The 25,322-nt window shown below is 45.3% G+C and overlaps 1 protein-coding gene across 1 annotated transcript in view; it reads left to right on the top strand.

Annotated features, from left to right (window-relative positions):
* LOC119457191 (MICOS complex subunit MIC60) overlaps positions 1–25,322 on the top strand; it is a 77,972-nt gene that overhangs the window by 42,665 nt on the left and 9,985 nt on the right. Inside the window, exons 8-13 of the mRNA XM_037718947.2 lie at positions 3,783–3,880; positions 7,145–7,280; positions 12,157–12,280; positions 17,336–17,427; positions 19,813–19,917; positions 22,207–22,435. Coding sequence (XP_037574875.2) covers positions 3,783–3,880; positions 7,145–7,280; positions 12,157–12,280; positions 17,336–17,427; positions 19,813–19,917; positions 22,207–22,435 — 784 coding nt within the window. The remainder of the gene's footprint in view (positions 1–3,782; positions 3,881–7,144; positions 7,281–12,156; positions 12,281–17,335; positions 17,428–19,812; positions 19,918–22,206; positions 22,436–25,322) is intronic.

Raw genomic sequence — 25,322 nt, 5'->3', positions numbered from 1 at the left:
GCACTTGCCTATTCAAGCTATCAGGGAACAGTAGAGTGAATATGTTTTTCTTGCACTTATTAACAGTTAAGTTTACAAAGTGAATTTGCCAATACACATTGCTCGCATTTCTGCAGCATGCAATACATTGCCAAGCCTGTCGTCATTCACCTTACATCATGCATAGAACTTTCCCATTAGATCACAGCCAGCTCCAGAGCTGCATCTTAGCATGCCGGAGTAGGTGTACATAAATTAAATTAAAAATAAATTGCACAAGTTCTAAGAGAAAGAGATAGAAAGAAAGCGTGAACTATATGTTCTTTTGGACTGTGACTTCACCAGAAATATTTGAGTGTAAATTTGTGGAGTTCTACCGAGATTTGAGTGCCTCATAAACATTTTGATTTAACTTGCCTGTTATCATGAAGTGGCCGAGACATGTTCATATACAGTAGACTTCCATTAATTCGACTCCAATTACAGTAAAAGCTAGTTAACTCAAATTTCACAGGGACGCATAAGGAGTTCGAATTAAACCGAATTCGAACTAATGAAAGTCATTGAAAAACATCTAGAATTGAGACCGGGTTCCTAGAAAGCACTTGTGACTCACAATATTTATTGACCAAAATAATCTGTGATCACTTTTTGCTTCTTTTCTGAAAGCAATGGTCATCAGTTTTGTCTTTTGAAGCGCGAAAGTGACGCAGAGCTTCATCTTCACCCTCCTCGAAGTTGAAAAATAGCCACACTACCAGATCTTGGGGGCCGCCATGTTGGATTTTCCACTGGCTTCGCCAGGCTCGGCTTCCAGTGGCCTCCCAAGATTGGGAGCACACGCTATCAATAGAGATCGCTGCCATCCTCCCGTCTCGAAGGCCATGCCCGCTCTTTCTTGGCTGACAAAACGCTCCAGGGAACGGCATTTTTTCTGTTTTCTTTCTTTTTTTCGGTCAACACTATCGTCATAACCACTTATTGCGGGTTCCTTTTTTTATCACCGCGTGGCAGCATGCGGTTTGAATTATTGATGGAGGAGCCGATGCGCATACGAAATAATCAGTTGGTTTACCCATAGATGCTTGTGCTGAGTGGCCGGATTGCGACAGTCAGTTGGAATTATCCTAAAGTTTGAATTAATGAGGTGCAAATTAAGGAGCTTTTACTGTAATCCAATTTTTTGGTTAATTAGATCGAAGGTCACGGCTGGCAGCCATGCATTCCTATGGGCCAAACATTCATTATTTTGATCCTAACATTGGCATTCGCCAAATAATTTGACCTTGACCAGACCACAGGCATTCTCCTAACCAGTGCCGCCTCTATTTTTTCAATGCCAGCCAGTTGCGGCCGATCCAATCGTTCACCACTTTCCCCCGTCGGCTAGGATTCGCGACTGCTTTACGGGCGTAGGGGAGAGTACCCTCAGGGTGGCGCCTCATGACGGAAGTCGGAAGAAGTAATCCTGACAGACGCATGAAGCGTCTATCGCATCTCCTCCAGAACGGCAGCGGCACGCGCTACGCGCTCAGACGCACGTGTGAGGCAAGCAATCCTACCCGCTGGGTAGCGTCACATAGCAGCAACTCACTGAACTAAGGCGCACCAATGGCTCCCATTGCAGAGCGAGCGATTGCACTGGCATTGAAAAAATAGGAGGCACTAGCCTGACCCATTTGGTGACCCCAGTAACGACCCCTTTAGTGGCCGCGTCTGTCGTGGTGGAGCCTAGGGGGGACAGTGAATCCGTGTAACATGTCACCTTCCGTCAAAAATGGCCATTTTCTGCCCGCCCTAGGAAGATTTGCAAGCGATAATGGTAGGCCACAATGTCTGATATTATGATACCTAATTCTAATGGGCGCCTTTTGTTTTCCAAGGAAATTGGGCCGAAAATTGCCTGCATGGTGCAATCAGGTACAAAACCAAAACCGTCTTCGCGATGTTCGTATGCTTTACCGCTTAACATATCTGTATATAATTTCGAAGCTGATTTTAGAAATCTGGCTGCCATTCTAAAAAAATTGGGTTCGTGTTAGATTTCTGCTTTGCTTAAAGCTTTAAGTCATTTCTACGTTAGTTTTCTACTTTAGACAAATAGAAAGTTGGCACACATGTGATTCGGAGGCATGTTAGAAGTGGGCAAATACTGTCAAATGAATCAGCGGTGTGTTTGTGTTTTTTCTGCATTTTCTTTAATTCGCGTCGCCAGATAATTTGACCAATTTCGTTGGTCCCGTCAGGGTCGAATTAACGGAAGTCAACTGTACTGATCGTAACGCTAAACCTAAATGCCCATGTCACCTGACATGCAGCTACAGTGGTCTACAGAGGTGCCTCTGCACGCATCGGAATGCCTTGTTGTGCATTTCTATTCCAGGTAAGGTAGAAACCAACGCAGTGCAGTAGTAAACTATCCTTTATATCACAACTGTGCCAGTGCCAACACTAATGCGTTTGTACTGCAAATCGCACATGAATGCGCCTCACATTTAAAGGGCCAATATCGTCATCCGTCCGCAACAAAAGGTCGACTAGGCAGACGCCACTAAATTTGGAAGTGGCCTTAATCATGCAGAACTTCCGATTTGATTCCCGCTCATAGATTACAAGCTGCCGTCAAGCGCACGAATGAAAAATGCTCAGCGTGGACACCATCGGACTGGAAATCACGCAGTAATGAGTCTTGTGCACAGCTGCCAAGTGGATCTCTCGCAACGACTACCGAAATGCTTATGTGGCATGTGGTGGCTTTGTTAAATCCAAAATGTACTCCAAATTTTCTTCTCTAAATCGAGAAATTGTTTAATTTTTTGGGCACATTGGGTTTCCATTTTTTTCCATTGCCCATTTTAGGTTTCCGCTCTTAGCCTGTCATGGTGGCTTAGCAGGCAAGCTGGTGTTGTGCTGCTAAGCACCACGAGGTCGCGGATTCAAATCCAGGCTGCTGCGGCTGCATTTCGATGATGGTGAAATGCACAAACGCCCATGTGCCACAGCATTGGGTGCACGTTAGCGATCCCCAAGTGGTCAAAATTTCCAGAGTCCTCCACTATGGCATGCCGCATAATCAGATCGTGCTTTTAGCATGTAAAAACCCAGAATTGGGGTTCTGCATGTGGAACCCTAGAATGCCGCTTGTGGAACTCCTGAGTTCCACGGAACCTAGTTTGAGGAGCCCCTGCCAAAGAACAAGTGTGTACAGGGCCGGTATTTTGTAGCGATGCCTTTCCGATGCTAATGCCTTTTCGCTGCTTGGTCAGTGGTCAAATCGACGGTCCGCTCACGTTATCAACGGGATCAGCCGGCCGTGAGCGGTGGATGATAAGACTAGTATAGAATAAGGCATCGCTACAAAATTCCGGCCTTGCTGTTAATGAGCCATCACAAAAAGCAAAGTGACCACAAAATATTTAGGTCCCTGATGCATGTGTGGATCCAGGAAAAAATGAAGTAGAAATGTCATTCAGATGATGCATCTTAGTTGTGCTTGTGTTCTACGTCACACCGATTTTTTTTTTTTTTGTAAACAGAGGCAAGCTAATAACTTTCAAAGGGCATCTGTCCGGAAGTGAATGGTGTGGCAGAGGATGCTCACACTGTAGTGTGCATTGTGTGTTTGTACATACTGTCTCCGATGTTAGCTTTGTGTCTCCATTATAACGTGCTGACATGCAGAATTTGTGTATGAAAAGTGCCATGTCTCACATAGTCGATGGTATTAAATATGCATTCGTACTAGCAAACTGCTCACTTGTGCTTGCTATGGAGAGTTGAGAATAGCATTCATTGCTTTGCAGGATAGTGAAGACCAGTACATGTGGGATGAAGCTTTGCAAGCTAAAGAGGCCAAGTTGGCCGCTGTACAAAAAGCTGCTTTGAAGAGTGAACACGCATGGTGAGGGCATGAGTTCTCTTCATCTGGCTGTGTATTAAACAAGGCACCGATTCCTCAGTAGATTTCATTTTAACTCTATAATGCTAGCATTGGCAATGAATGGCACAGGTAAATTCTTTGTACTATATGTTTTGATTTCACTTAGCACATGTAGTTTCAAATGACAACAGCTTTCCCAGCAATAGCATGTTAGCGGCACACTTGCAGCACAGACACTGCATTGGCTTTTAAGGTGTAATGCACGCAAAAAAGAAAGAAAAAAAAAGCAATAGGGTAAAAAGTAGGCCGTGCTAGTTAGCATAATAAACAAAAAAAGTAGAAATGACCTGCAGTTTATGCAATTCAAAGGTAAAAAACAAGCATATAAGAAAGCAGAAACAGATGGCAGTCACACATGCGCATAATGTCCATACCCCTTACACCAGATCCGCATACAACATACCGTATTTACTCAATTCTAACATGCCCTCGATTGTAACGCGCACCCGTTTTCCATGACCAAACGAGAGAGAAAAAAAAAACTTTACAGTACCGTGCACCTCACGCTTTCATACAGAAATATAACTTTCATTTGAAAAACAAAGATTTACTCCCAATGCTCCCTTTCTCTCTCTCAGGGAGCGCAGGCGGGCGCCGCGGAAGCAGCGGGAGGTGTGGGGTGCGCCGACCAAGCGCAAAGCTGTGTCGCTTGAGACGAAGCTGCAAATTTTAAATTTTGCAGACTCGAAGTACGAGCTCGTGCAGTCGATGATATCGACGATTATAACAACCGGGAGCGCCACGATCATGTAGGCTAGAAGCAGTGACCATGCCGATCAATGGAAAATGGGTGCTTTGTGCGCTAGGACGAAACCCCCATGGGTGAAACTATAACACGGTGGAAGCCGCTGACATAACCGAACAATGGGAGCACGTCGCTATTGACGATGAAACAGGCGGTGCTTGGACAGCGGAGTTTCCGAGTGCAGTTAGTGCTGCCTCGATCTGCAAAGACATCTCTGACGCGGCGATCGTTGTCGCGAGAGACGGCGGCATTGTACGACGCAGGTGACGACAGCAATGGCAGTGATGACGAGATTGGCAATGGCCCGTCTTTGACATCGACCACGATGTTCAAGCAGAGTGCACTGTCGTTGATCGAGTCCGCTCATTGATTTCATGCACGGCTAAATTATAGCCGCCAATGTTAGCACAGCAGCTGAACGCGATGCACACAGCGGATGTGAACCCGAAACTTCCGCGAAAGCAAGTGCAGATTTCTATTTCAGCGCGCCTAACAATTGAAACGCTATTTCGAGGTATAAATAAACGTTTTATTTTTCACAGCCTACTCTCTACAATGTTTATTTTTTAGCGCAAGTGGCACATTCGGTTTCAGGACTACAAAAGTATATTCGGCTTTTTTTTTTTTTTTTTTAACGGCAGTCCAGATGTTGCGATGATCGGTTATCACGATCGGATTTTTCATTCTTCTTGATATCGTTATAAGGGGACTGCACTGTATTTCAAAATGAAAACACTTATAGAGCTGCACTCAAATTTCGCCTCAGGGGTATCATAATCGTCGGTGAATTTTCTTACACTGTTCCTGTAGCGGTGTTTACACACCTGCGCGATGCTGCCACCTAGTGAACATCTGGCCCACTGTTAGGAATGTGTCTGCAACGTACAGGCTACTGGTGCCATCTTTTGCTTTTTTGTTACACATTTGCGATTTTCATTTGACTGATTCTCGTGTGTTAATTCCTTAAAAGTGGAATTTGTTGCAGTAATAACATAGACAGACGAAACCAAGTGAGAAGAATCGTCTGTTATATGAAAGTATGTTGTATGCGGATCCATTTTAACAGGCGTGGACTGCATACCAAAGCTGAAAGGGGAGTGAAAAATGCTTCGTTCAGATGTCTGCCTTCAGGCCAGCATTGCTCATGTTGGTTTGGGCTACTACTGATTAAGATTAAGCTGACATCAATGAAACAACCAGCCAAGAACTGCTAAAGAAGTAAATAAAGAGCATGTACCATATTTATTTGAATCTAAGGCCGATAGTTTTTTTCAAATAATCATATACGAAACTCTAGGGTCGGCTTAGATTCGAGTATTTTAAAAACGCGCCAGTTTAACTGAAACTGATAAATATGGTGCATAGTTAGCTCCATCTAGAAAAGTCAGTATGGCAGCCACTACTAGCCGCGCCAGTAGCCAACTGCAATACACTGAGCGACGTCGCCATTTTGACCTGTGTCGTGTCGGTATGGTGTAGTATTGGTGCGTGGCATGGCGTTGTCGTAATGGCACCAAACAGGCCATGCCACTATACTGCCACTTTCTAACGAATAGTTATGCTAGCTGTAGAGGCATCGTCAAACGTTCAAGCCAGGCAGGACTTCTGGCATTGATGAGAAAAACGTCCGTAATTGGAGGGGGCCATGGGCGATGCTTGTTGTGTTAGCCGCAACGAGGATGGCATTTACCCAGGAACTTTGATCGTGCGCTCCTTCAAAAAGGGCAGCATCTCTAATGCGCTTGATGGTACTGAATATAGTGCACTGTTTGAAGATGGCAGTGATTTTTTTTTTTTTTTTTAATCATACCCTCAAGGCTCAATGGGCATTACAGAGGGGGTGGGTACATGGCTTAGAGTAATAAACATTCAAGCCTATAAGGGCAAGAATAAGATGAACAGGCAGCAGCAACAGCAAATAAAAAAAGAACAGCGAAATTCGAGTTATTTCAAAAGATGATCTGTTACAGCAGTCTTGAAGGATGATGCATCGGCTAAGGTGGCGATAGAAGAGGGAAGGTGGTTCCACTCAGAGCAGGTTCTTGGCATAAAAGAATACAGGAACATGTCAGTGCGACAACGACGAAGATAGCGATGAGGCTAGCAGCGATGACGACGTAGAATGAGCTCGGCATGTTCATATTCAATAAATGCTAACCCTTTCCCGCTGTGCTCGCTTTTTTTTTGTTCAGCCTACATTCGTGGTACTTGTTCTCTTTTTTTTTTGGGGGGGGGGGGGGGACATTGGGGAGTCCGCTTAGAATCGGAGTCGGCCTAGGTTCGAGTAAATACGTTATGTGTCAATTTATTATTCTTGCATAAACTAACCATTCCAGCTTATCAGCGTTTCATTAACATGTTGGTCATGTGAGTTATTGGTGTTTCATTAGAGTATAGCACGAGCAGTTGTGCATTACTGTGGCTGTTTGCTACTGTCCTCTTATTTTGACTGTTCAATGGCGTTGCCTTTTAATTTTTAGGAAATCCTTAGAAAACCTCCGTAGCACCATCAAGAAAGGCCAAGAAAACAAGGAGACTCAAAATAACTTTGCAATCAGTCCAGCAGAACATGCTGCAACAGTCGCCAGGGACCAACTTCGAAATGCTGAGTCTGAGGTAAATGTTGGCATGCATAGCAACAGTAGTTGTGTTGTTGATGAATATTAAGTCAAAGCCTATTTGTGCATAATTTCTTGTGTTACAGGGATGCAAAAGTAATATGACTTGTTTCTGTTTGTTTTGTTTTATTTATTTATTTGCAAGTTCTTTATTGTCCCACTGCTTATTTGTCCAGAAAGCAGGCTGTTTGTAAACATTGCACTGTTCAACAGGTGCTGCCACTGCATGTCGCATCCCCTGAATCTCGAGCACTACACATTCATTGCTTTAAATGCAGTGGATGTACCTGTTTCATTAAATATGTTTCTGAGCCGTTTTCTTTACAGACGCCTTGCTATCATTTCAAACATCAGTGTTTCTTGTAGACTACTTGTGTGCATTAAAAACAGCTTTGTAAACAGGTGCCTAATGACTATACCATTATGCTAGCTCATGGGTTCTCAAAGTGGGCTTCCGCGGAACCTACGGGTTCCGCAGGCCCCTGCTCGGGGTTCCGCGAGCCACTGATAAATTTTCCCTGGTCCCGCTCTCGACAAGTGTCTAAAACGGCGAACATGATGTGCGCTTGATCCAAAGAACCTCCATTACTCATGCCCGAATTACGGTGCCCGAGTGTCAAAAAGCACATCACAGTGCGTAACAGCAACGCGCGAACTGCGCAATAAATACGCAAGCAGCTTGTAGCCACCCAACCTCTGAGAACGGGCAATCGCGCCTAAGCTTTCGCACTTGAATCTCGGAGGCCGTAACTTACCACCATGCGCCTTTCTCCTATTTGTAGATAGGGTAGGTGCCGATAGCGTGCGCACTCACCTATACGTTGGAGGAAAAATTAAAAAAAACCACGCGGAGCACCGCAAATGCGCGCCGCAGAAGAGCAAGAACAGCGTAGCGTCCAACCGAAACGAAGCGGCGCAGTCCGCATCGCCGTGGTCCTCAGCTTGCACCGTGGTCCGCAGCGGCAATCGTACGCGGCACGTGACTGACAGCAACGCCGAAGCGCTTCGTGCCTAATTGTGCCTTTAAAGCCTCTATTCTTGCGTTTATCGCCACGCGTAACACCGCGTTCGCGGCTAGTCGTGTGCCTCCGTAAGTGCGTAGTCGCTATCTCTGATCGCGTCGATAACCACCGCAGTTTCGTCCGCAGCGGTTGCGGCAAATAGTTTCATTTTCACTCGATGCGCGCGTCGGTTGCGTGCCTTCACTAAAGTCCCTAAAAAAAACTAGCCTTCAAAACTGCGTAGTCGCCTCACATGGCAGCGTCGATAGCGACCGCAGTTTCGTCCGCACTTCTTGCAGCGAAAGGTAGCTTCGTTTTGACTTGGTGCGTCTGTCAGCCGCCTGCCTTCTGAACCGCAAGGTCGCCGTCCATGATCGCGTCGATAGCGGCCGCGGCATAGAGAAAGGAATTCAAATTTCTTTCTCTATGGCCGCGGTTTCGTCTACAGCGGTTGCGGCAAGCAGTAGTTTCGCTTTTACTCAGTGCAAAGCTGTCGAAGATAAAAAGCACCGGCTACATCGCGATGGACGGACAATTTGTTGGCGAGCAGCTGAGTGGCGAAAAAATAATCGGGATGTGCGCCCGTTGGTGCAAAGCGCGTCTCAGATGAAAACGCGCGCCGCGAAGGATGTCGCGAGGCCTTCGCCGCTGCTAGCGCTAATCAGTCATGCGATGAAGAGAATTTCAGCTTCCGCACTCGTCTTGTGCTAAATAGAAACAAGATTTGACGATTCATTGAGTAAATAAAAGCGTGTTGACGTAGTGCAGCATTTGTTTGTTGTCTTGATACCCTCGATAATTCGGTTAAATCGGGAGGGGGGGGGGGGGGGTTCCTTGGCACTTTATGGAGCTTAGCAGGGTTCCCTGGGATGAACGTACCTGAGAACCCATTGTGCTAGCTCAAAGGGAGTGTGTTGTATTCATGTACAAACTGTCTTCTCCCTCATTGATTAAACATGTGAAGTGAGTTCATCAGGATTTAGGAAGTGTGGGATTTCATGAAGAGGAAGCATCATTAATCTTGATGAGGAACCACACGAACCGTCTTTGAAAGGGCATTTCTCATTCGTAGTCTTCTGCACTCTCTCGGCGGTTTTGTTAAATGCAGCATGGCCTTGACATGCTATTGATATTTCAGTTTAGTCCTCAGAAGCTGCGTTATGTTTCATTGTTCAGTGAAAGCTTAGTAGTTGAAATGTCATCAATTCAGTTTTCTTTTTTTTTAGTTCATGCCAAAGATGCTTTTGAGTTGCACAGCACTTAGTGTATATGTTAAACAACTTGTTAATTTTAATGTAAAGGTGGTTATGCTGCACATAATTTCAACGGTGCACTGCTGTTTTTGTGTGTTTACAAGTAGCACAGCCCTCGCCCCCTTATACAGACATGTTATGCAAGGGCAGGCCAGGAACACTAGAGCAGTCACAGTTGTAATCATCACCATCATCACCTGCTTATATTTATGTCCACTGCAGGACGAAGGCCTTTCCCTGTGATCTCCAATTATCCCTGTCTTGTGCTAGTTGATTCCAGGGTGCGATCGCGCAAACAGCTTGCTTTTCCGTTCCTTCGCTTGCCCTCTTGTGATTGGTCAGAATTGTGATTGCGTCAGCGGCCATCAGAGACAGCAGGGTGGTACCGCAGATTTCCCACTTTATGACGTAGCAGTCAAACCGAACGTGCGGAAAGCGAGCTGTTTGTGCGATCGCACCCCAAGGGTGAGATCGCGCATCATCAAAACGACTTCATCACCCCACCTAGTTTTCTGCCGTCCTCGACTGCGCTTCCCTTCTCTTGCTATCCATTCTGTAACTCTAATGGACCGGTCCGCCAGTTATCCATCCTACGCGTTACGTGGCCTGCCCAACTCGATTTTTTTCTTAATTTCAATTAAAATATCGGCAATCCTTGTTTGCTTTCTGATACACACCGCTCTCTTCTTGTCTCTTAACGTTAGGCCTAACATTTTTTTGTTCCATCGCTCTTTGTGTGGTCCTTAACTTGTTCTTGAGCTTTTTTGTTATCCTTCAAGTTTCTGCCCCATATGTTAGCACCAGTAGAATGCAATGATTGTACACTTTTCTTTTCAATGACAGTGGTAAGCTCCCAGTCGGGATTTGGCAATGCCTGCCGTATGCACTTCAACCCAATTATATTCTTCTGTAAATTTCCTTCTCATGATCAGGGTCCCCTGTGAGTAATTGACCTAGATAAACATACTCCTTTACAGACTCTAGAGGCTGACTGGTGATCCTGAATTCTTGTTCCCTTGCCAGGCTATTGAACATTATATTTGTCTTCTGTATATTAATCTTTAACCCCACTCTTACACTTTCTCGGTTAAGGTCCTCAGTCATTTGTTGTAATTCGTCCCTATTGTTGCTGAATAGGACAATGTCATCTGCAAACCGAAGGTTGCTCATATATTCACTGTTGATCCTCACTCCTAAGCCTTCCCAGACTTAGAGCTTGAATACTTCTTCTAAGCATCCAGTGAAAAGCATTGGAGAGATTGTGTCTCCTTGCCCGACTCCTTTCTTGATAGTTAACTTTTTACTTTTCTTGTGGAAAAACCAAGGTTGCTGTGGAATCTTTGTAGATGTTTGCCAAGATATTCACGTATGCTTCTTGTACTCCTTGATTACGCAGTTGTAATAGACACGGATAATTAATCGGTTATTTTCATCAATTGTGATGGTGTGAGCTTGCAGCAAGTTTGCACGAGTGCAGGAGTTCCCTGCTGCTTCCTGGGCATGAGTTCCGCCAAGTATACGCGTATCGCTTCCTCAGGCATACTTGCTTACTTATGAGACATAGTTATGGGACTGATTTATTTTGGAGTTATTGAATTTTATCTGATTTAACTACACTTCTTGCATAATCAGTGTAAGCATGCCAACCCCTAAGGTCTCTGCCTTTCAGCCTTAGTGAGCCACCAGCAGTAAGCATAATGAGGGAATGAGTGAGTGGCATGTGATGATGATGCTGGAAGAAAATTGAAGTGTAGAGACATAGAAAGGGCGCATGCCACCGTATATAAAGGGGGGCCATTTTTCTGACTGAGTGAGGTTTGGAAGGGAATAGAATGATGTGATAGGAGGTGGAATAGCTGCACCTGGATTTTTAAGGAGGTTAGCATTACACAAAGCTGCTGTACCCACCAAGTGTGCAAGGAGAGGAAGAAAGGACTGTATGACTATTGTCGTCATTAGTCGTGGAGGCACCAAGCGCTGCACAAAAGACTTGCCTCCATTGTATTCACGCTCTTAAGGATTCTTTTCTGAGAAATGGAAGAAAAATGGACAGCGAGCGTTTTCATGTGCTCACCATCACTGCACCATCAAATGCCATAATTTTTACTTGACTTTCGTTAATACAAATCTTAATTTAATATTCTGAGGCATTCTTATGACATTCTCATTCACGTAATTTGATTGTAAGTGTCAAACAATAGGTAGTGGCATTCGTGTTCTTTTTCTGGAGAGTGATTTGATCAGCTCAATGCAGTCATTGCATGCTGCAAAAGCAGTTATGTCGATTGGCTTGTGACAGTGATGCATTGTTGAAGTGAGCAACAAGTACAGCTTATGTAAATGCAGACACATACGTGATGTAGATGAGAAGAGCTGTTCAGTGCTGCATAGGAAAAGGCAAAAGTACTAGAATGTTTGTGAGTGCATTTTCTGGTAGTTAGCTACTGCACTTGACATTGTTTCATTGCAGATTTTATTGGGCACCCAGGTGTTCTCATCATTAAAGTTATTTAGAAATGCAGGATAACAAAATTCATTCTTTTGAATTCCCAGCACACCCATCAATGATCATTGATGCATCTTAAACATTGAACATTTTTCTACTGCCTTGTCTTTGCAGTCACGGTCAGCCAAAGAGGCTGCCAAAACTGCAAGTGACTACAAGGAGGCTGTTGAGAGGGCCAGACATCATTTTCAGAAGGAGATTGAGGCTCTGCTTCCAGAGACTAAATTCAGTGAACCAGGTTAGTAACTCTCATCGTAATATATTTGGTTGTGATTTTCTCTTCCACATTTGGGTAAGTGTGAAGCTGTCACCTGTGGAAGCCATGTTCAGGGATGAGAATTCTGCGCCAAGTGCACCATTTTGATACGCAAAATTCTGCTCCAAGTTGTGCTGAAAGCGGAAAAATGACAAATTGCACCACGCTGCACCACAACAGCTTTGAAAGCTTTGGCTCCAGCAGGCGTCAGTGAAAGATTGCTGGTGCAGTGCAGGGCGTTGTCATTGGTCTCAAAGGTCGTGTAAATATAACTTTTGTGTTCTGGCTGCCACAGATACACCCAATCACACGGTGTGAACTCCAGATGTTGCGGTGCTTTTAGTGAGCCTAATGTGTAGGAAAGCGAAGTCAAGTCATGTGGTTGTAGCTGTTCTGCAGTTACATTGTTAGCGTGGTCCCTGTAGCTGCATTGTTCATTGCCTGCACGGGGCATCGCACCTGTAATCGTGCTCACCGTTGTTTCGTTTTTCACTAGTCGATGCATGTGCATCATTCTGCGCTTCAATAGTGAAGATGAGCATACACAAATTGCTTGTGTTGTACTTTCGTAGCAGAAATTTTAACGATGCCATTATATATGTGTACTTGAAGTTTATGTTGATTGTTCTTACACGTTGGCTTATTGTGCTCCACTGGCTGAACGAACTGTGTTGCCGTTAATTTTTTCGAACACGCTTTTATACTTCATAAAATACTTACTAAGTTACTGTTTTTTTCCTGGTAAAATGCGCTTCCGTTAAAACTGTACAGTGGACCTTATTGCTTAGGTTGTTTCACATTGAGAAATATTGCAGTGCAGGTTTTTTTTAGCTGCAATATCTGCACATGTGCACTTCGCAGTTCCCGTTTCGCATGTACCGATCATGGTTACTGAACTTCATATATTGTGAGCACCTATAGTAGGCAACTGAATTGTTGGTGGCCTTGTGTCTGCCCATGCGAAAACAATTAAAACAAATTAGATATTGTTTTTGTAAAATGTTTCTCATGTTTGAACTCCATTACTCCATCAAAACAAAAAACCAGGCAGGTCACTGTGAGATGCTTTGTAGTTGGTTTCCCATCCAATTACATTAAGATATGCCAGAAGTCCAGATAGTGCAGGACCGGATATAATACGGTCTTTTCAGACTCCCCTTAATTTTCCCATAGCACTCTATGTATACGCGTATCGCTTATAGTGCAGTTGCGGGACACGAAATACCGGTTTCAGTGCGGTTGTCTGGAAGTTCGGCAGTTAGCCTAGATGGCAAACGCTCCTCTCAAGCCACAGATATACTCCGATGCAACAAGCGCGCGCCAAACTCCACGACGTCACGGTGGCGGACAACCGCCGTCTATACTCCGACACGACGCGACCGGCGTGTCTGGCACCGTCGGGCACGTTCCAACGTTGCTGGCGCGAGAATAGCTCCGTTCGTATTTATTGCCGGCCGAGCTGGCCACGCAACCCAGCATTCCTCGCGCTGAGCGCTGGCAGAATGATGCAATGGCGGGAGCACGCGAAAGCACGTCCACCGGCACAGCTCTCTGCGCATTAACAAGCATGGCGTCACGCGCGTACAAGCAAACATGAACACATCTCACTCGATGACAGTGGAAACTCCCTGTAAAACGCTATAGAGAGGAAGTACGGCAGCAGCAGTGAGCCAATTGACCTTCATGCTGCGTCTCACATCAACGTGAACTAAGCCGCGAAAACACAGCGCACAGTGGAATGTGCCCCCGTCGCAGATGGCTCTCAAGATACCTGCGGCCCCTGCGCGCACACAAGGTCGTCCGGAGTACAGCGCGACGCCCCCCTCTCTAACCTAACCTCAGCCCGGAGCCTTGCGCGCGATGGAAGACGGCGTGCTTCCTTCCCACTTTCCTCCCTGGTGTACGCGAGATTGAGCCGCGATCGCCGGCTCACCCTCACACGTTTTCACTCGCACGTACAGCATACGGCGCACGGTGACAGCGACGGAAGAAATGTGCCTGGAGTCTCCATTGTCGCAATAAAATAGTTGTTTTGGTTATAGTGCGGATATTCGCGACTCCGGCGACATATGTGATAACCAGTCTACACTGTATGTAAGAACATCAAGTGTTAGGTGTGTCTGAACTACGCTGCGCGACTGATCTACATGGAAACGAAAGAGAAGGGATGGGAAAGGAGCGCTGACTTACAACAATTTTATTGCGCACATAACCAAGGTTTAAATACCGCGCTAAGGCACAATAGAAAGAACAGAAAGGTGGCACGTGTTCAGGACTCAGCTTCCAACAAACAATATGCAAATCATGTCATGCCGTCACTGTACGATAAAGAAGTGCAATATTTAATCACATGATTTGCATATTGTTTGTTGGAAGCTGAGTCCTGAACACGTGCCACCTTTCTGTTCTTTCTATTGTGCCTTAGCGTGGTATTTAAACCTTGGTTATGTGCGCAATAAAATTGTTGTAAGTCAGCGCTCTTTCCTATCCCTTCTCTCTCGTTTCCATGTAGATCGTCACGCTGCTAACCAAAAATGCAACTTTACCAGCACGCCCGTTCAGCCACCCTTGTGAACTATGCTGTTACATTACCTACAATTGTACTTGAATAAATCACTGTGGTATTCATTAATACTAACTTTTCCACACATTCTGTTGAAAGACATCTCCAGTCACTTCACCAGCACTGGTAAGATAATACTGTCACGTCAGATTTTTCGGACTCCCTAGGGGCCACGAAAACATCCGAAAAATTGGGCAGTCTGAAAAAAATGCCTGCCTTTTACTGCCCCCAAGGGCTCAAATCACCACAGGCACATCCGAAATAGCTCTGAAGGCCTGCCGGTACACTTATTAGGCGTATCGGTGCTCGTACTGCGACAGGAGACCTTGGGTGCACGCGTGTATAATTAAGGAATACAGACTGTCCTGTGACAGTTGCCCCTTCCCACTCGTGGTATGGTTCACCGCAATACTTAATGTATGGTTCGTGTATGCGTAAGCCGATTTTCAGGAACTGGTATTATGCAACGCGTTGCGTTTTCCGAGCTTCGAAGTCATTGGCAAGGATTGCAAAGGTTGAATCGGTGCCATTGCTCACAGCAGCGAATTCTTTCAATGAAAAACACAGTAGCTTGGTAGCGAACTTCAAAGCAACTAGGCCTGCTGTTGCTGCAGTGGTGGCTATGGCTGCCAGTGGATCAGCGTGCGAGAGTGCCGGTTTGAGGTGGCAAGATAATCAAAATGGTGGTGGTGGTGGCTTGGATTAATGCCATTTCGGACCTGCGGTTATGGCAAGAAGTCCGCAAAATCGGACGGCGAAGGTTCTTTGCGTCTGAAATTTCAGACATTTGTATACATTGACTCCATGGGGTACGTGGCGGTGCCGTGAAGGCGTTCGAATTATCGGGCATACTCTGCACACTAGAGGCATGCTCTGTAAACGTTTACAAAAAATAAACACCCAGTACTGCACACTAGAGGCAGTCTTGGGCTTTCATTCGAGTTTCAGGCCATAATAAGCAATAATGCAATGGTAGTAGTCATGAAAAATGGCAACCCTGCTTGGTTACATTCAAACATGATATATTTTTGTGTAAGGGCAACACACATCAATTTAGGCTTGAATATTTCTGAAAAATATATTTTGGCGATTATCCGTGCACAAACTGCCCTCTTTCTCAAGCATGCACCTCGTCAGCCATGGCCTGTACACAGCTTGCATTGCTCTATCTCTGGTGGATATTCCCTGGATTAGTTTTGATCATCTGGAGACCTTTAACATGCATAAAAAACTTTGGTGAATGGACTAAATTTAGCCTTCTAAGGTATCAGTCAGAATGTTTCAAAGCTTGCCTGTGCACTTATTGAAATATGGACTCCCTCATCGACAAGCTCTTTAAGCCAAATTCTTATCTGAGCCAAGCAGTTTGGGGAGCTTTGTTTATTGTCCCACATATTCAGTGCACTTTTTGAAGTTGTACTTGTGTGATAAACAGATTTCCAAGGTCCCTGCATGTTTAAGTCTGCTATGTAGTTGAACCAGACTGATAGGTTTGTAACGAACCAGCACATAATTAACAGGTGAAACGCACTTTGTGTTTCTACTGGTCATAAACCAAAATGTGTGTGCATATTCCAAAGTCAGGGTGAAGACAAGTTCCCATATTGAAACGTTGGCTTCAGCGGCATTCCTTGTTCTACCACGATTAATAACAAGCGTAAAAGTATTATTTAAACATATAGGTATCTTTAACGTACAAGTACAAGTACAGGTTATAACCTTTCTTTTTTCAAGCTGTCGCAGAAGTCCTTTCCCACTTCCACACCCCATGTAGTGGTGTGTGTAGATGGGAAAGGAATTGTGATTGCATTATGTTCTTGAAAATGCAGTTTTGCGAATGCAGTGTGTCAAATTTTTCACACTGAAGGAGAATAATAGAAGGGATACAATATATTACCTTAATCTTATGCTCAACTAATTTTCTGAAGAAATTCAGCGGCTGTGCTGTTCTGCTGCCAAGCATAATGTCACGGGTTCAATTGCCATCCTCTGCAGCTGCATTCGAATTTGAGCGGAATGGAAACTGCTCATAAGCTTAAATTTCAGCAGTCCCTTGTGGTCAAAGCTAATCCATAGCCCTCCACTATGGCATCTCTCATAGCTCCAGTGTTGCTTTGATGCATGAAACCCTATAAATCAATTGCAGTTGGTGATTCAGCTTCTTTCTTGTGTGTGACAGTAGCAGCATAGCTTTGTTTCACACAGATTAGGCAAACACCATATGCAAGTGCTTTGTTGACGGGTGGCTTATGTTGCCAATTCAAAATGTTTAGTCTCATTTCTAGTTAACAGCTCTCATGTGAATACTTTTGTGACTCTTACACTAATTAAGAAGGTTTCCCTACTGCTCAGATTTTTTTTTGTGTGTGTGTGTGTGTGTGTGTGTGTGTGTGTGTGTGTGTGTGTGTGTGTGTGTGTGTGTGTGTGTGTGTGTGTTTGTCTCATAAAAACTGATGTGTTCTTCTTTCAAACAGGGCAAAAGCTGTCTGAAGATGAGCTGAATTTGCTTCTCGCTCATGCCCACCGGAAGATAGAAAACTTGACCAAGGCTCATGTCAAAATGCAGGTGACTTTTGCAGCTGTGCTCATGTGGTACTGAATGCAGAACCTCGTCCTACAGTGGACATTAGCAGGCTGATGATGATGATGATAGTGAAACACCAGAAAGGTTCAGGAAGTTAGTGGTGACTAGAAGTGGTGTTTTTTTTTTTTAATGTTGATAGAGTTGCCCACATCTTCTGGAGAAGTTCAAGGGCAATGCTAAACGTTGCTATCGTAGTCAGTGCTTCGCCCTTCGAGCGAAACTGCCTCTTTTTAAAAACTGAATTTTTCTATCAGCGTAGTCTCTTCCTAAAGCTGTGTACGCATGCCATGTATCAATGCACTACTCTGTACACTGTGACTTCATTCTTTGCACAAGGCATGCAGCCACTTTTCAACATGCACTAGGAGGAAACAAGAATTTACTCTCTCATGCAAGGAAAATTTACCAGAAGCATATAAAATACAATTTCAGGCAGTACAATATTGTATACAAGCAAAATTACTCTCCCTGCGCGGCTTTTTGGTTACGTGACAGTACACGAAATGGGTGCACTGTTTCACCATTGAGGGACACTGCCTGTCATTCTTGCACCACTTTCAGAGCCAAATTAAAAATATAATTTCTTGTTTCTGGGATGCACGCATGCTTGTTTTCGTCGATATGACACACACTGTTCTTATTCCTACCACAATCCAAAGGCATTCTAGAAGAATGCCAGCAAACTTGAAAAGGGAAAAAAATCGAGAGGCAGATATAGACAAAGCGACAGGAAGGTGGCTGGACTAACAACTGCCTCTCGATTGTTTCCTTCATCAAATTTGCTGGCGTTCTCCTAGAATAACCATGTACCAACTAGCCCAACAAGCCACTCTCTTGAACTCTCTTGCGGACGCCGTGCCACCTCGGGACTCCGATGGCTACGCGCGGCGCTGCGAGCGTCACGAGTCCGTGCGCCTCTACAGTCTTGCTGTGTGACGAGATCGCGCTGTGGACGTCGGGACTCTGACTGCTCCGGCTCGAAGTGCGCTTGGCGGCTTTGGCTACGCGCTCTTCTTAACAAATAGGGGGTGCTTAGATTTGCATGCAAACTTTTTTTCCCAATTTTTTCGCGAAAATAGAGGGGGGGGGGGTTTGCTTAGAATCACGAAAATACGGTATTAAGCAGAATCGTATCAACGAGGTTTCACTGTACTTGCAAACAAAAACTTCCTTAAAACTTCCAAAAAATCCTGCAGGCTGGTTTCCACGGAGACTGAGTTATGGGAATACAAATCATCTGGGCACCAGCCCACTCTAGCCTGCCAGGCAACGTGAATGCGCATGACGCGGCTCGAGGTTTCGCAGACCGAGACGACGTCACCAACATGGACGCATTCGCAATCTGCCAGTCGGGCAGAGATAGGCTGGTTTCCTTTAGGGAAATCCTAGATCATTACAGACTAGCCAGGCTAGATACCTGGCAGCACATTGCTCGTTAAACTAATGGTAATCGGTGGCTTGGCGTCTAATACAAACCAACACATTCCCCTACCCCATTAGCCTTCAGTCACTATCACCCAGACTTATGTAAGCATTGTAACAACCGAGCAGATCTTCAACACATAATCTGGGCATGCCCAAAGAAACAATATCATAACAATAACTGTTCAAAACCACAACAACCAAGTTTAATAATAAGAAATGAGGAGCAATGGGAGACCGTGCTACTCAGCTCGGACCCGGATGTTCAAACAAGAGTAGTCAAAATGGCTGAAGACGCCGCCGTGGCTCAGGGGCTGCCGGCCGCTGTCTAAAGGGGGGGGTAGGGGGAGGCTTCTAGTCATTACCCCCACCTCTAACCACATTTTGGGCAAAATAAAGTTATTTCTCTCTCTCTCCTGATATAACAAACAGTACCTGCATGATGCTCAGGTTCATTATAAGCAGGCTAAACTGTATTACGTTGAATGTTGAGCTATGATTGAAATTGTATGTGGCGCTGTTTGATGCAGCCTTCAAAGGTCATGCTGTTATTACCATTGCCACTGGCAAGTTTTCACATCATTTCATTGGCACAAGGTCACGTGATAAAGGTCCTAAATCTTTATCAAGTTTGCCATTTGTGCCGCACTGATTTCTTGTGCCTTCCACTATCCTCATGACTGTAACATAATCACCAGGCACTTTAAATAAGCAACACATTTTTAACTTCTTGCATTCAGGAGGCACCTCCACTTCGATAGCTTATCCAAATGACTTGCAAAACGCAGGTACTTCAACACCTTCTGTGCAATATTAATGCATATTACAGGCTAGTGAGGTATCAAACGAAGTATCGTTGTGCTGGCTTAACAACATTTGTGCTTAACAGTGGGCAAAGAATTTTAATTTTCTGTTTATGATGTCATTGTAATATGCTTGGCACAGGCAACAGAACAGGAACGAGCCCAGATGTTCCAGAGGCAACAAGAGCGTGTGGCCCGGGACTTGGAAAGGCAACGGGCTGAGCTGGACGCAACACTTGAAGTGAAGGTTTGTTTCCCAAGCATGCACCTCATCAGCCACATAGCATGCGCTGCACTATCTGCACAGTATTGACAGGGGGCATAGAGGCTTATAGAGCCTTTTGTCTGGGCTGTGGCAGCAGTGTATTCATGACCCCAGAAAACTTCTGGTCATGCACTTCTGACAGCCAAGTTCACCAAGGAAAAATAAGTGTTTTGTTTACTATATGTACCGCTGTCAGCATGCTTAACGCAGAACGCTCTGCAGCATGGCCTGGACCGACTTTGACTAACGCCAGAGGTGCGAAGTGTTGTGTGCTGTTATCTCAGTATGTTTGTGCCGGCTGACAATAGCTGGAGTGCAGCTCGGTTTGAGTGTTCCACTTGTCTTTCACTTGTGTCTGACCGGCGGGGAGAGTGCGCTCACTTGACAGGTCCGTTTCACCACGTTTTGTTCATGGCTGCGGTCTCACGCGCGCCCGGAAAACACGTCGTGGTTTGCTTATCTCGGCAAAGCGAGCTGTCGCACGTCATTTCGCTTTGCCAAGATAAGCAAACCGCAACGTCTTTTCTGGGCGCGTGTCACACTGCAGCCATGAGCGAAAACAGACCTGTCAAGTGAGCGCACTCTCCCCGCCGGTCAGACACAAGTGAAAGACAAGTCGAACAGTCAAATCGAGCTGCGCTCCAGCTATCGTCAGCTGCCGCAAACATAGCGAGATAACAGCGCACAACACTTCGCGGCGCTGGCATCAGTCCAAGTCGGTTCAGGCCACACAGTGGAACGATTGTGTTATGTTAAGCATGCTGATGGCAGTACATGTTCTTGATGTGTTCAGATATAAAGAAACCCATGCGTCGAGCTCATGTTTGTTGCTTGTTGTACAGGGCAGTAAAATTCATTTCTCAAACATTCTAACTGTGAAACAAAACTGGTGCCTGCTGGAGAGTTCTATATACAGTAGAACCTTGTTTATACGTTTTGGAATAAAACGCAAGAAAAAAAGTACTATCCGGGAAAACTTATCATCCGAAGTCACTAAAACATTTGCAGACCCAACTGTAGTTTGATATCTGCACAATGCTAAGCATTACGCCAATTTTTGCAGTGTCAGACACCGCCACACGCCAAGTTGAGCTGCCCGAAACGTGCATTGTCAATTTGGCGACCTCGGCAAGCCTACGTTAGCACTCCTCGAATTAGGCCAGAGCGGCATAAACAAGAAGTTTTGATATACTCGCTCCGCGAGTATCATTTTTGCCCAAGACTGGCAGGGCCCCAGCGGCCCGAGATGCATTTTGTTGTTTGCCTATTGTGGAGTGTTTTAAGACAGCGGCGAGAAGCCAAAATAAAATGAGTTGGTGGGCGACACCGGAGCAAAACGTCGTGTTCACATTGAGCCGCCTGCAGCAGAGAATAGCGATGTGTTTGGGCTATCACTTATTAAATGCATGTAGTACACTTCCAACGGCAGTATGACACGATAGGTGAAGATACTTATCACAGTAGGGCCGAGTTGGTGGGCGACACAGGAGAAAAATGTCGCCTTTGGAAGTTTCCCATTTCTTCGATGTAGACATATTTGCGATCTGCGCAGGGAATTTTGTAAACCACTCCCAGATATTTTGAACAAGTCAAAGGGTCTTTCACGTTAGCGAGCTATTCTTCAACTTGCTTGTCGGCACATGGGCAATCTTGACGCCATGTTTCTTAAAAATTCTCAGTAGCGGTTCGCTAATTCCACGAATGTACGGATCGCTGCACATCTTTGTTTCGAGAATCCTGGTGTGTCTTCTGCTTGCACCCTTGGATGCCGTATCATGACTTGTCGTATCATCTTCTCAATAAAACATCTCGGGTAGTCATTTTGTTTCAAGTCGTCCTGGACTGTCTCCAAGTGCAGGCCGAGTAGCAGTTGCGTTGTGACATCGTCTAATAGCATCACGAGTATTGGCCACTCCAATTCGACAGTGAAGGAATTTATTGTAGACGCAGTTTAATATGCCATGTTCAAGTGTACTATTTGCTTCTGTTTTCCAGAATAAATCATAAACAGAGGATTGTCTACGGCGACACCAAAATGTAGAATTTGCAGAAGTGTAATAGTAATTCTGGCATTGTTAGGTTGAAATGTGGTGCGCGGCGTGTCTCTTCCTAAAAAGGAGCACAAATAGCTGAAAAAAGACTGCCGACAGAAGCCGGTAGCACTTTTCGTTTTTCCGAAGTACATTATAATTGACAAATAATTTGTACTGTTGCTAATTTGTGTACATCTTGTACTGTGTTGCTCTGCTTACGGAAAGTGTCTATGTGCAGCTGGTGAAGCAGCAGGAGGCGTTTGAGCATGAACTGCAGCAGCAGCTGCGGCGCCAAGTGGCGGCGCACACGGAGCACCTCAAGGAGGCCCTGGAAGAGCAGAAGCAGGAGCTGAGCCGCGCCTTTGGCCTGGAGCTGGAGAAGAAAATTATTGAGGAGCGTGCACAGCACAATGCGGCCCTGTCTTCCTCAGTTGCTAAGCTCCAGGGCATGGAGGACTACCTCAGAGGTAGGTGCATTTCCAGTTTGCTACCATGTAGTTCTGGGGCAAGCAAGTTGGCATCACAAGAGCAATCCAAGGGCACATTTATGCCCGGTGTTACTAACATCAAGAGTACAGTGGAACCTCGATTATACATCTCCCGGTCATGCGACGACCAGCATTTTGCGACGAATTGGTTTGGTCCTGGCAAAACCCCCCATAGAAATACTGTATTAAAATCCTCGATTAGTACGACGCTATTTTACACCGACCCCAGTCTAGTACGACACCTCTCTGGTACCATCGGAGAGAAAAAAGCCCCAAGCAGACGCAGGCTGGTGCATGAGCACACTGCAGCCGGCGGGTGTGCAATACTGTATTTACCCGAATGTAACGCGAGGGGTGACTTTCCAGTCACGCAAGGGGAAAAAAAATAATGGTACAGTAGCCGACAGATTTTTCAGACTCCAAAAATTCGGACTTGTTGGATATTCCGGACTTCATAGATGTACCGTTAGGGTTCCCATAGAGCTAACGCGTTTTCGCGACCGATTTTTTTGACGAATCTAGGTGCCAATGATAGATTTTCCGGACTAAATCGCTCGTTCCGAGCCACGTTACCCATAGAGTTTCTAAATAAAAAAAACCTAGAGGGAAAAGTGGCGCTAGTGTCTACGGGGGTTCTCCTGAACGTCGCCTCAACCTACATGGGAATGATGGGAAGTACAGGCTTCGGATTGACTTCTGTCTTGAAACTGGTGGCGTTTGCATGCGGCGCAGTAAACGAAGCTGTATTAAAACATTTTCGTGCAAAAATTAATTTTATTTATGTTGTGTTTTATATAATACATAATACATTGAATAAAGTTTGTATGACTTTGAGATTGAAGCATGGTTTACCACCAGGGTATGCATCGTTCAGCCTGATTTAGCGCGATTGAATAATTATTTATTTACTTTCACAGCAGCAATAACAACCGTGCATGTGCTTATATAAAAAATACTCATCAAATATTTGTGGGAATAAAAATTTTGTATTATGTATGAGAAAAGTGTTGCGCCTTTGAGAGAAATGTTACAAGTGTCGTCTGCTACGACGTCTGCTCGCTGCGAACGCGGGAAAAGTGAATTTTTCTCGCAGACACACTTGCTTCTGCGCAGATGCACTTGCGAACTCTCTCGCTCTTTCGAAAGGCTGCATCGGCTGTCACGATTGATGAACGTCTTCGAGTACTTTTAAACACATCTGCTGCAGTGCTATCTTGGACGCTTGTGGCCTCTTACGAGCATGCTTGACTATATTTTATGTTGACGTACCGCTTCTTCTGAAGTGCGCGCCAGCAACTGTTATGTCGTGGCTTTGCCCTTACCCGTTTTGCGACAGCAGACTACAGCCAGGAAGCAGCAACCTTTCCTACCATTAGTAAGTTTGTGTTCTACGGATTGTAGCAACTGCGCTTGGAGCAAAACTAGCGAAACCAAAACTGACAAAAAAATACCTGTAGACTAGTTCGCCAGTCAACAGAATACCAATCCGTAGCCTGTACTTCCCATCATTCCCATGATAGTTGAACGATCGCAGCGCCACATTGCCCTCTAGTTATAGTAATATGAAACTCTATGACCTTACCCAATCTTGGGAGCCGCCATGTTGGATTTTCCGCTGGCTTGGCCGGGCTTGGCTTCCAGTGGCCACCTGTATAGCCTTCAAGATTAGTAGACGCATGCTATCCTCCATCTCGGAGGCCATGCCCGCTCTTCCTTGGCCGACAAAACGTTCCAGAAAGCGGCACTTGCTTTTTTTTTTTTTCCGGTCAGCTCAGCACTATCGTCATAATCAAATGTTTATTTATTTATTTATTTATTTATTTATTTATTTATTTATTTAGTTTCGGCTGCGCCGTACGCTGTGTGCGGGTGAAAGCTTGCGAGGGTGAGCCGGCAACGCACACGGGAGAGAGGAAGGCGGCCGGAAGTGCGCGGACTTCGCTCACGGGGCACGGGGAGGGAGAAGACGACGGAGACGGTGGGGAGCTGCGTTCAGCTCTTGCGGCTGCTGCTGACGGAGCTGCCGCACAGGCACTGTTTCTCGATAGCAATCTGCTATGTGGCCGAAGTATGCGCCCGCGGGGGACTCATCTTCAAAGCGATCTGCAATGGATATAAAGGGCGTGCGCCGAGTGCCAGTAGCTTCGTGATGCGCAGTTTTTTTTTTTTTTTTTTTTTTTCGTCATTCGCATTGAAGCGAGAGAATAGACAGCGCGAAGGTCAATTTGCCCGCTGCTTCTGGCGCGCTTTCTCACTCCAGGGTTTTAACGAGTTTCCGCGGTCATCGAGCTAGATGTGTTCATGTAACCTGTGCACGCATGACACCGTGCTTATTTAGTTAGTAGGCACATATTTATAACCTTATACTGCCGATAAAACTAACATCCTTACTTCGTATAGCTGTCTATTAATTTGCTATCGCAATCTATGCTCCTCTAAGCCTCATAATTTTTTTTCTGGGTGGCGCGGGGTTGTGCGAGTTTTTCGGACTGTCCGGTTTTTCGGGCTGTTCGATTTTTCAAACTATTTTTCAGTCCCCACGAAGTCCGGAAAATCGGTCGGCTACTGTACCTTTATTCAAGGAATCCCAATTTGGAAACTAATTCGCTTCACTCATCATCGTCGTCTTAAGAGGAGGTGCAGCTTTCCGTGACCACTTTCGTAGATAGTTTCACTTTCACAAATTTTCGCGTGACTCGGCACTGAAAGCATCCCCGACAAGTGTTTCTGGCGCTGTCCTAAGCTCGCTATCAGCACCAAGAGAGCTGTTGGCCATATACTTCGAGGGGTTCGGTGCCGGGACGAGCCGAGTTTTACGAAAGCGAAACTATCTCCAAAAGTGATCTCCCGAGAGTCGTTTTCCGTG

Source organism: Dermacentor silvarum, chromosome 1 (assembly GCF_013339745.2).
Source record: "Dermacentor silvarum isolate Dsil-2018 chromosome 1, BIME_Dsil_1.4, whole genome shotgun sequence".
Taxonomy (NCBI): Eukaryota; Metazoa; Arthropoda; class Arachnida; order Ixodida; family Ixodidae; genus Dermacentor; species Dermacentor silvarum.
Note: the sequence above shows the minus strand (reverse complement) of the source record. Positions and strands in the feature narration are given on the sequence as shown.